This window comes from Eurosta solidaginis, chromosome 3, assembly GCF_040869045.1.
Source record: "Eurosta solidaginis isolate ZX-2024a chromosome 3, ASM4086904v1, whole genome shotgun sequence".
Taxonomy (NCBI): domain Eukaryota; kingdom Metazoa; phylum Arthropoda; class Insecta; order Diptera; family Tephritidae; genus Eurosta; species Eurosta solidaginis.
The window spans coordinates 138,211,587-138,224,086 of record NC_090321.1 but is presented as its reverse complement, the minus strand read 5'-3'; the positions used below and the strand labels follow the sequence as shown (position 1 = coordinate 138,224,086).

At 45.8% G+C, this 12,500-nt stretch overlaps 1 protein-coding gene across 11 annotated transcripts in view; it reads right to left on the bottom strand.

The window, feature by feature from the left end:
* LOC137244302 (zinc finger protein 623-like) overlaps window positions 1-12,500 on the bottom strand; it is a 168,652-nt gene that overhangs the window by 150,612 nt on the left and 5,540 nt on the right. For 10 of the 11 annotated variants that reach the window (XM_067773114.1, XM_067773111.1, XM_067773110.1 and 7 more), the window contains exons 2-4: window positions 5,778-6,105; window positions 5,236-5,725; window positions 5,155-5,166 (exon numbers count right to left, since the gene is read on the bottom strand). In XM_067773114.1, coding sequence (XP_067629215.1) covers window positions 5,155-5,166; window positions 5,236-5,725; window positions 5,778-6,074 — 799 coding nt within the window. In that variant the 5' untranslated portion in view covers window positions 6,075-6,105. The remainder of the gene's footprint in view (window positions 1-5,154; window positions 5,167-5,235; window positions 5,726-5,777; window positions 6,106-12,500) is intronic. The other variant, XM_067773119.1, reaches the window with a different exon arrangement.

The following is a 12,500-nucleotide window of genomic DNA, read 5'->3' as shown; positions in this document are numbered from 1 at the left end:
AGTGGGCCCAGACGGCATAGCCATGCCGATGCTTAAAAACCTAGGGAAAGAGGTTTTAAAATACTTAGCGCATGTCTTCAACCTGTCTCTTTCCACCTTTGTCATACCCGAGAAATGGAAAATGGCCAAGGTGGTCCCGCTACTAAAGCCTGGGAAACCAGCTAACGTAGGTGAGTCATATCGTCCGATATCTCTCCTATCGCCAGTGGCAAAGACGCTTGAAGCCATTTTGCTCCCTTATTTCCATGCACATTTGCAGCTAGCCCCTCATCAGCATGGCTTCAGAAAACTCCATAGCACTAACTCCGCGCTAAATGTCATTGGCACCCAGATAAATTGCGGTTTGAATCAATACCCCCACCATAGAACAGTACTCGTAGCGCTAGACCTATCAAAAGCTTTTGATACGGTCAACCATGGCTTGTTACTGCAAGACCTGGAAGGGTCTACCCTTCCCCCATGTCTTAAAAGGTGGACCGCAAATTATATGGGTGGTCGGCAGGCATCGGTGCAATTCAGAAACGAAACATCAAAACAAATGAGAATTAAACAAGGGGTGCCACAGTGTGGTGTCCTATCCCCGCTTTTGTTTAATTTCTACATATCTAAGCTACCTTCACCACCGGAAGGAGTCACAATCGTTTCCTACGCCGATGACTGCACAATAATGGCCACAGGCCCAGGCAGATCGATGAGTTATGCAATAAAATAAACGGCTATATCCCTGATCTCTCCAATTTTTTCGCCTCGCGAAACCTTGCATTGTCACCGACTAAATCTTCCGCGACCTTATTTACAACATGGACGCCCCAAATGTCGACCATATTGAACATCGACGTCGATGGCACTACGCTACAGACTGTCCTACACCCCAAAATCTTGGGTGTGACGTTTGATCAGGATCTACATTTTGGTGGGCACGCAACCGTAATTGTTCCAAGAATTCAGAGCCGTAATAAAATCCTCAAATCCCTTGCTAGCAGTACCTGGGGAAAAGATAAAGAAACGCTCTTGACCACATACAAAGCAATTAGCCAGCCGATTACGTGCTACGCGTCACCCATATGGTCGCCAAGCCTAAAAACCACCCACTGGAAGAAACTACAGTCCTGCCAAAATACTGCTCTCAGAATCGCCACGGGCTGTCTTCTTATGTCCCCAGAACACCATCTGCATAATGAGGCGAGAATACTCCCCATCAGGGAGAGAAATGAGATGCTGACCAAACAGTTTCTGTTGAATACCCAGAAACCTGGGCATCCCAACAGACATCTGATTGACGAACCAGCACCGCCTAGGGGCCTAAGGAGTCATCTCCGTAAGCATTTTGAGGAAATACGGCACCTGAGAACCCAGCCGTATGAAGCGAAAAAACACAAGCAGACCCTTGGTGAACTCCATAGACAGGCGTCGGACCTTTATGTCGGGAATTGCCCGGTGAATCCAGTGCTTGAAGAAAAATATCCAGAACTCGTTCTGGATACTGTAACAGGTTAAACTCTTACCTATCCAGAATCAACCCCGACATACAAAATGTATGCCCCGCTTGCAATGTGTCCCCACATGACACCAACCATCTCTTTAATTGTAATGTGGAATCAACGCCTCTAACACCCCTTTCCTTATGGTCCACCCCTGTTGAAACGGCAAGTTTCCTTGGACTCCCGTTAGAGGATATTGATGACAATTTGTGATCGGTCGCGGCTATTAGGTGGGGCGAGCATTGCTACAACAACAACAAGCGAAAAAACACAAGCAGGTCCTTGGTGAACTCCACAAACAGGCGTCGAACCTTTATGCCGGGAACTGCCCGGTGAATCCAGTACTCAAAGAAAAGTATCCAAAACTCGCGGAAGAGGAACGCATACTCCCCAGGGAAACGCGTGTCACTCTTGCTCAACTTCGTTCTGGATACTGTAACAGGTTAAACTCTTATCTATCCAGAATCAACCCCGACATACAAAATGTATGCCCCGCTTGCAATGTGTCCCCACATGGCACCAACCATCTCTTTAATTGTAATGTGGAACCAACGCCTCTAACACCCCTTTCCTTATGGTCCACCCCTGTTGAAACAGCAAGTTTCCTTGGACTCCCGTTAGAGGATACTGATGACAATTTGTGATCGGTCGCGGCTGTTAGGCGAAGCACTGCTACAACAACAACAACAACAACTTGAACACAAATCGCTAGTGAATGGAATGGGTGAAATAAATTTTTCGAGAAACAGATGTGGAGGACATGTATGGTATGTAAAATACATACACAATCTTTTCCAAACGTAGTTGAAAGTAGAGCAAAGAATTTGTTAGATTTGATACATACAGACGTATGTGGTCCGTTTGAGACAAAATACTTTCTCACCTTTATTGATGACATGTCAAGGAGAATATTCGTATATTTTATGAAATCAAAGACTGAAGTATTCGATACATTTGTGGCATTTTGTACAATGGTAGAATTGCAAACCGGCAAAGTTAATAAGGCTGTGAGAAGCGACAACGGCCGTGAGTTTGTGAATAATGCATTCAATGAATTTTTGAGCATGGTATTACACGACAGTTGAGTGTCGAAAGCGGACAGATTGTACGATGCAGAGCAGCAGGCAGTTATTGAAAAGCGTGATGTGTTGTGCAATGAATGGAGCTGTATTTAGGGCGCTGGTAATGACAAAAAGTTTTTGATTTTGAGCGCGAGCAAAATATGCATATAGAAGCTAGTAACAATAACGAAAATATTAGCGATACTAAAAACGCCGATAGTACTGATAATAGCACCAGCAGAGACAGTGACGAAAATGTTAGTGATGCTAATAAAGCCGATAGTGCTGATTATAGCGGCAGCAGTGAAAATGACGAATTCTTAAGTGCAGACGAGCAGAAGGTAATTCCTGGACCGGGAAGGCCAAGGCTAGTACGTACGGGTAAACCGGATCGTCCGAAGAAGCAATTTAATGTATTTCATGCCATGAGATCGGATGAAGGTGAAATTCCCCAAACATTTGAAGCTGCAATTAGTAAGCAAGCAACTTTGTGGAAAGATGCAATGGAGCGTGAGCATCAGGCTCTCACGGCTAACAACACATGGTCATTGGTAGATGTGCCTGAGGGGCAATAGGATATCGGGTGCAAATGGCTATACAGTCTCAAGAAAGACAAAGACGGCAACATTGAGCTTTACAAGGCACGTCTTGTGGCGAAGGGCTGTTTGCAGCGGTTTTGTGTAAATTATGTCGACACCTTCCCTCCAGTGTGTCGTTTCGAAACCATAAGGTTGGTACTGGCATTGGCGGCTCAATTAAAAATGCATCTGCACCAGATGGATGTATGCACTGCATACCTTAACAGCGAGGTCAGGGATGTCATTTACATGAAACACCCAAAGGGGTATATCAGCGATGACAATCAACATAAGAACCTGAAATTAAACAAAGCCATTTATGGGTTAAAGCAGAGCGGAAGGGAATGGAATTTCAAGTTGGATGCCATGTTGCGTGACTTGGGATTTATTCAATGCGAGAGATAACGTTGTTTATATAGAAAAGATATAAAAGGTAATCTTTGTCTAATCCTTATATATGTAGACGATCTACTTTTAGCTTGCCAGTCAAAGGAGGAGCTTAGTAAGATCAAAGCGAAGATTGGCGAAAGGTTTGAGTGCGTTGATAATGGTTCAGTCCAGATGTTTTTGGGCATTAATATAGATCGAGATGGCGAGTTGGGCGAAATATCGATTGGGCAGCCACAGTACATTAAATAATTCTTAAAGCAACATCGTATCGGTGAATGCATACCGGCAGCACCACCACTGGTTGCAGGATTCTAGGTGGCATGCGACAGCGACACTCGTAAGAAAATGAACCCAACCACCTATCAATCGACAATTGGGGCGCTGATGTGGCTAGCGTTGTCAACGAGGCCTGACATCTTAATTCAGTAGCAAAATTGGCAAAGCGCAACAAAGACCCGCACAGTGAGCACCGGGCAAGCGTCACTCATGTGTTACGATATTTAGCAGCTACAATCAATATGAAATTGCATTATCGTGAATGCAAACAACCACTGTAAGGGTATGCAGACGCAGACTGGGGTGGTGATAAAGGTGGCCGAAGGTCTTACACTGGCTATGTTTTATTTTTGGCTGGTGGCGCAATATCCTGGAAGTCTGAAAAACAGGACTGCGTTGCTTTGAGTAGTACCGAGGCCGAATACCTGTCTATGTCATCTGCAGCAAAAGAGGCTGTGCACCGACCCTATTATATGGTGACAACCTCAGGGCTCAGCACTTTGGAAAGAATCCTGTGCATCATGCAAGGACGAAGCATATAGAAATCAGATATCATCATGAGAAATATAGTTGAGAGAGGCGATATCAAATTAGAATATGTTTCAACAAATGAAATGATAGCTGTTAACAAAAAATCTGTCAAAAAGGAAGCACTGCGAGTTTATGAAATTGTTGGGTCTTGAATAAATACAAATATTGTAACTACATCTACATTGAGAGGGACTGTTGAAATGTTACTTTAGAAAGCAACCCTGTTTGTGACAATGCATGTGTCTATGATCCAAATGTGGAATGTAGAACATATATGTCAACGAGTACTTACATTCAAATTATCAGCTTTTTCTTACTACTTATTAAATCGTTCATCTGTCAAACTCAAAATCGAGTTTTATTTCCAATACATATCAAAGATACCTTCGCCACCAGAAGGAGTTACTATCATTTCCTACGTCGATGCATAATAATGGCCACAGGCCCAGGCCCACAGATCGATGAGCTTTGCAACAAAATAAACGGCAACCCCCCTGATCTCTCCAGTTTCTTCAACACGCGAAACCACATTATCACCGACTAAATCATCGGCGATCTTATTTACAACATGGACGTACCAAATGTCGACCATTTTGAACATCCACGCCAATGGCACTATGCTACCGACTGTCTTACACCCCAAAAACTTGGATGTGACGTTTGATCAGGATCTACATTTTGGCGAACATGCAGCCGCAATTGTACCGAAATCCAGAGCCTTAATAAAATCCTCAAATCTCTTCCTGGCAGTATTTGCGGAAAAGATAAAGAAACGCTCATTACCACATACAATTAATTGATTTAGCGGAAGGCTATATTTCTGGTAACGAATTTTACCTGAAACTTTTTCTTAAAATACAAAAAATGAGTAAAAGTTAAGCGGATGACAAAGGGTGTTATTACATGTAAATTCGTTACCTTGCATATTCTTGAAATTTGAGTCTGTCAAATCTTCACATTTTATAGAATGACAGCCGTACTCTTTTTCGCTTTGAGCACCATTATTCAAAATTGAACAATCTTCGGCATCTCCGTTGTCTGTCCTCTCTTTTAATAAATCGGCTGAAGGTTCGTTAAAAGACATCTTTTCTTTTACAATAAAAAGCGATTGATTTTGATCTGATCTACTATTTTTGCTGTCTTCCTTTATATTGTCTTCGAAGACAAATAAACTGGGAGTTTCGTTTTCATACATTATATTATCGGATATTATATTATCATGAATCTGTTTAGAGTCACATCTATATCCAAAATTATTTTCGGCATTAAAATCAATTACTATGGGATCGACGTTATAGTTCTGCACCGTCTGATTATACGATGTGATTATTCGAATTCGCATTTGGCAGAACTTTTGAAGCAGTTTTTCGAACTCTAAGACATTTCTGTTACACGATTCACAAAGAAGCTGCAAACAAACATTCAATTTGAGATATACAATATGCAAAACTCAAACTTACAGCGGAATGTGTACTACTTTCATCTAAATCTTTGCCTAAAGCCGTTGACAGTATTATGGATAATGGATTATCAATTTCTCCATCATCGCGTAAACGGCTTTTAAATATCAGAAATGTTCCTTCCCCTTCAATAAAATTTCGATCGCACAGAAAGCATTTGGCATTCTCTATAATGAAGGCATCAGCATCTAATATACTTTCCTCAGCCGCTTCTGTTCGGCTATTTATGAGTTGCTCTTCCGGTGTTAGGACCATTCTAGACACATTTTCTTCCGCACAAACTAATATACTCGTCATATTAGGAGGGTTTTTTATCTCCTTTTATTCCCTATAAAAGAAAATATATGTCAATACTCCAGTTACTCACAAAAGACTTGCAACTATTTATTATTTTGGGTCGGATATACATTAAGGTTCCATTTGGTTTTATTCTGATGGTAAAAGTCTAGTTGAGGGGTCGACTGCTAATACGCTACCAAAAATATATAGAGATGTGCCAAACGACGCGTCTTGACATCAGTATTAATCGCATCCCAAGGCAGTCGGTTCTATGTACCGGAGCGACTCGGGATTTTTCCCGACCAAGGACTGTCATTTCAGTGTAACCGCATTTAATTTGTTGCGTCCCTCCCAAAAATTGGCATCCTCCCAGCAGCTCCTTGCAGCAGGACTGCTCCATATTCTCTTACTCCGGGAAGGAATCGAATCCAATCCGGGTCCGCCTCCTGACCCCGGTCCTGAGAAATAGTTTTGCTACATCTGCCGGAAAAGAATCTTTTTAGGACGGTCATACTCTGTTCAGTGTGTCTCGTGTAAGGGATGGTTGCATCGGACAGGTTGTTCTGGGCTTGATCCCAAAACCCGGCGTCCACGTAACTTTTATAAATCTTTTGTAGCCCCTTGCTGTTCACGCCCAAGGGCGTCCCGTAGTCTACGCCTATGCGCCCCCACTACCTTCCAGCATCCCCCCTGCTCATCAAGCTCATAGCCATGCCGATGCTTAAAAACCTAGGGAAAGAGGGGTTCAAATATTTAGCACATGTCTTCAATCTATCTCTTTCCACCTTTGTCATACCTGAGAAATGAAAAATGGCCAGGGTGGTCCCGCTACTAAAGCCTGGGAAACCAGCTAACATAGGTGAGTCGTATCGTCCGATATCTCTCCTATCGCCAGCGGCAAAGACGCTTGAAGCCATTCTGCTCCCTTATTTCCAAGCAAATTTGCAGCTAGCCCCTCATCAGCATGGCTTCAGAAAACCCCATAGCACTACCACCGCGCTGAATGCCATTAGCACCCAGATAAATTCCGGTTTAAATTGATACCCCCACCATAGAACAGTACTCGTAGCGCTAGACCTATCAAAAGCTTTTGATACGGTCAACCATGGCTCGTTACTGTAGGACCTGGAAGGGTCTACCCTTCCCCCATGTCTTAAAAGGTGGACCGCAAATTATCTGGGTGGTCAGCAGGCATCGGTGCAATTTAGAAACGAAACATCAAAACCAAGGAGAATTAAACAGGTGTGCCACAGGGTGGTGTCCTATCCCCACTTTTGTTTTATTTCTACATATCTAAGCTACCTTCACCACCGGAAGGAGTCACAATCGTTTCCTACGCCGATGACTGCACAATAATGGCCACAGGCCCAGGCCCAAAGATCGATGCGCTATGCAATAAAATAAACGGCTACCTCCCTGATCTCTCCAGTTTTTCGTCTCGCGAAGCCTGGCATTATCACCGACTAAATCTTCCGCGACCTTATTTACAACATGGACGCCCCAAATGTCGACCATTTTGAACATCCACGTCGATGGCACTACGCTACCGACTGTCCGAAACCCTAAAATCTTGGGTGTGACGTTTGATCAGGATCTACATTTTGGCGAGCACGCAGCCGCAATTGTTCCGAGAATTCAGAGCCGTAACAAAATCCTCAAATCCCTCGCTGGCAGTACTTGGGGAAAAGATAAAGAAACGCTCATGACTACATACAAAGCAATTAGCCAGCCGATTACGTGCTACTCGTCACCCATATGGTCGCCAAGCCTAAACATCACCCACTGGAAGAAACTACAGGCCTGCCAAAATACTGCTCTCAGAATCGCCACGGGCTGTCTTCTTATGTCCCCAGAACACCATCTGCATAATGAGGCGAGAATACTCCCCATCAGGGAGAGAAACGAGATGCTGACCAAACAGTTCCTGTTGAATACCCAGAAACCTGGGCATCCCAAGAGACATCTGATTGATGAACCAGCACCGCCTAGGGGCTTAAGGAGTCATCCCCGTAAGCATTTTGAGGAAATACGGCACCTGAGAACCCAGCCGTATGAAGTGAAAAAACACAAGCAGGTCCTTGGTGAACTCCATAAACAGGCGTCGGACCTTTATGCCGGGAATTGCCCGGTGAATCCAGTACTTAACGAAAATTATCCAAAACTTGCGGAAGAGGAACGCATACTCCCCAGGGAAACGCGTGTCACTCTTGCTCAACTTCGTTCTGGATACTGTAACAGGTTAAACTCTTACCTATCCAGAATCAACCCTGACATACAAAATGTATGCCCCGCTTGCAATGTGTCCCCACATGACACCAACCATCTCTTCAATTGTAATATGGAACCAACGCCTCTAACACCACTTTCCTTATGGTCCACCCCTGTTGAAACGGCAAGTTTCCTTGGACTCCCGTTAGAGGATATTTGTGATCGGTCGCGGCTATTGGGTAGGGCGAGCATTGCTACAACAACAACAACATCAAGCCACAACAAGTACCCGCTGCTGCTCGCGCCCCACGGCGCCAACAACTCAAACAGCTGCTACCACTCATAACTACTACCTTCGTAGTAGAGTCGGTAGCAATGCTTAGCATCAGCCCCTGCCCCCGTCTTCTCCCCCCCCCCCCCCCCCCCCTCTTTTCCGACAGCAATCGTGCAGGTCAGGGAAACAGACTCTTAGTCCCTACCTCCTTTTGCACCGTTTGACAGCACAGAATATATAGGTTTGCGACATTCGCCCAATGCAGCTCCTGCCTTGGGTGGTGCCACTTTCGTAGATGTTCTGGTCTCCGCGACGGCAACCCCCGACGGGTTTCATCGCGCCATGTTGCCAGGTCGCAAACCCAAATCATCCGGGTACCCCAATGCTTGCCCAAGGACGCACAGTCCCAGGGCCACAACAGCAATTGCGTCCTGGCCTTCCACAACCCAGGCGTAGTCACCCGTCACTTACCCCCAGAGTGGCGGCGTCTCCCCTTATGCACTTCAGAATTATGCAGTTAAACTGTAATGGACTAACTGGGAAGATTACGGAGATAGTCGCTTCCCAAGGCAGTCGGTTCTATGTACCGGAGCGAATCGGGATTTTTCCACACCAAGGACTGTCATTTCAGTGTGATCCCATCTAATTTGTTTCGTCCCTCCCACAAATTGTCATCCTCCCTGCTCCTTGCAGCAGGACTGCTCCATATTCGCTTACTCCGGGAAGGCATCGAATCCAATCCGGGTCCGTCTCCTGACCCCGGTCCTGAGGAATGGTTTTGCTGCATCTGCCGGAAAAGAATCTTTTTAGGACGGTCATACTCTGTTCAGTGTGTCTAGTGCAAGGGACGGTTGCATCGGACAGGTTGTTCTGGGCTTGATCCCAAAACCCAACGTCCACGTAACTTTTATAAATCTTTTGTGGCTCCTTGCTGTTTACGCCCAAGGGCGTCCCGTAGTCCACGCGTAAGCGCCCCCGCTACCTTCCAGCAGCTCCGCTGCTCAGCAAGCCACAACAACTAACTGGGAAGATTACGGAGATAGTCGATTTCATGAAGCGGCACAACATCCGCATTGCTGCGATTCAAGAGACTAAACTCACAGCAAGATCTGCATTGCAGACCTGCTCTGGGTATAATGTCGACAGGAAAGACCGCGAGAGCGGAAATGGAGGCGGTCTCGCGTTTATCATACACCACTCTGTGCAATATTATATATTTGATCCTGGCATCGACCGCAGGGACAATGTCTTAGGACGTAAAGGCCTATCTGTCCGGTCAGGCGATGCAAACCTAGAAATCATCAACATCTACATCCCTCCTGCCACCTGTTGCCCCAGTGGATACCGACCTAATATCAGGGCCTTACTCACTGGCAACAATCGCATTATCTTAGGCGATTTCAATGCCCATCATGATCTATGGCATTCAAACTTGCGGGCGGACAGTAGGGGTGAGATGTTGGCGGAAGAAGAGAAGAAACGACGTTCTGCACAATAAACGGAGACGCCCCCACACGTATGGTAGGAAGCTGTCACAGCTCGCAAGATATCTCAATCGTGAGCGCAGAACTAGTAAACTGCGTCAACTGGCAGCCGATGGTAACATTGGCATCCGACCACCTGCCCATACTTATTTCGCTTGAGCGTACCGCCGACTTCATCGTCAGTGAAAAACGCACTTTCATAAACTTCAAAAAAGGAAAGTGGGAAGAATATAAATCCTTTACAGACAACCGCTTTGCTGCCCTCCCTATCCCGACTGATGCCCGCCAAGCAGAGCGTGCCTTCCGTAAGGTCATTGAATCCGCCTCGGCACGTGGACCGCAAATTATCTGGGTGGTCGGCAGGCATCGGTGCAATTTAGAAACGAAACATCAAAAACAAGGAGAATTAAATAAGGGGTGCCACAGGGTGGTGTCCTATCCCCACTTTTGTTTAATTTCTACATATCTAAGCTACCTTCACCGCCGGAAGGAGTCACAATCGTTTCCTACGCCGATGACTGCACAATAATGGCCACAGGCCCAGGCCCAAAGATCGATGCGCTATGCAATAAAATAAACGGCTACCTCCCTGATCTCTCCAGTTTTTTCGCCCCGCGAAACCTGGCATTATCACCGACTAAATCTTCCGCGACCTTATTTACAACATGGACGTCCCAAATGTTGACCATTTTGAGCATCCACGTCGATGGCACTACGCTACCGACTGTCCTACACCCCAAAATCTTGGGTGTGACGTTTGATCAGGATCTACATTTTGGTGAGCACGCAGCCGCAATTGTTCCGAGAATTCAGAGCCGTAACAAAATCCTCAAATCTCTCGCTGGCAGTACTTGGGGAAAAGATGAAGAAACGCTCATGACTACATACAAAGCAATTAGCCAGCCGATTACGTGCTACGCGTCACCCATATGGTCACCAAGCCTAAAAATCACCCACTGGAAGAAACTACAGGCCTGCCAAAATACTGCTCTCAGAATCGACACGGGCTGTCTTCTTATGACCCAGAACACCATCTGCATAATGAGGCGAGAATACTCCCCATCAGGGAGAGAAATGAGATGCTGACCAAACAGTTCATGTTGAATACCCAGAAACCTGGGCATCCCAACAGACATCTGATTGATGAACCAGCACCGCCTAGGGGCTTAAGGAGTCATCTCCGTAAGCATTTTGAGGAAATACGGCACCTGAGAACCCAGCCGTATGAAGTGAAAAAACACAACAGGTCCTTGGTGAACTCCATAAACAGGCGTCGGACCTTTATGCCGGGAATTGCCCGGTGAATCCAGTACTTAAAGAAAAGTATCCACAACTCGCGGAAGAGGAACGCATACTCCCCAGGGAAACGCGTGTCACTCTTGCTCAACTTCGTTCTGGATACTGTAACAGGTTAAACTCTTACCTATCCAGAATCAACCCCGACATACAAAATGTATGCCCCGCTTGCAATGTGTCCCCACATGACACCAACCATCTCTTCAATTGTAATGTGGAACCAACGCCTCTAACACCCCTTTCCTTATGGTCCACCTCTGTTGAAACGGCAAGTTTCCTTGGACTTCCGTTAGAGGATATTGATGACAATTTGTGATCGGTCGCGGCTATTAGGTGGGGCGAGCATTGCTACAACAACAACATTACGGAGATAGTCGATTTCATGAAGCGGCACAACATCCGCATTGCTGCGATTCAAGAGACTAAACTCACAGCAAGATCTGCATTTCAGACCTGCTCTGGGTATAATGTCCATAGGAAAGACCGCGAGAGCGGAATTGGAGGCGGCCTCGCGTTTATCATACACCACTCTGTGCAATATTATATATTTGATCCTGGCATAAACCTTAGGGACAATCTCTTATAACGTCAAGGCCTACCTGTCCGGGCAGGCTATGCAAACCTAGAAATCATCAACATCTTCATCCCTCCTGCCACCTCCTGCCCCAGTGGATACCGCCCTAATATCAGAACCTTACTCACTGGCAACAATCGTATTATCTTAGGCGATTTAAATGCCCATCACGATCTATGGCATTCAAACTTGCGGGCGGACAGTAGGGGTGAGATGTTGGCGGATCAAATAGAAGAAACGACGTTCTGCACAATAAACGGAGACGCCCCCACACGTATGGTAGGAAGCTGTCATAGTTCGCCAGATATCTCAATCGTGAGCGCAGAACTCGTAAACTGCGTCAACTGGCAGCCGATGGTAAGATTGGCATCCGACCACCTGCCCATACTTATTTCGCTCGAGCGTACCGCGACTTCATCGTCACCGAAAAACGCACTTTCATAAACTTCAAAAAAGGAAAGTGGGAAGAATATAAATCTTTTACAGACAACCGCTTTGCTGCCCTCCCTATCCCGACTGATGCCCACCAAGGTGAGCGTGCCTTCCGTATGGTCATTGAATCCGCCTCGGCACGTTTCATTCCCGCCGGGAGAATTACCGAAATCCGG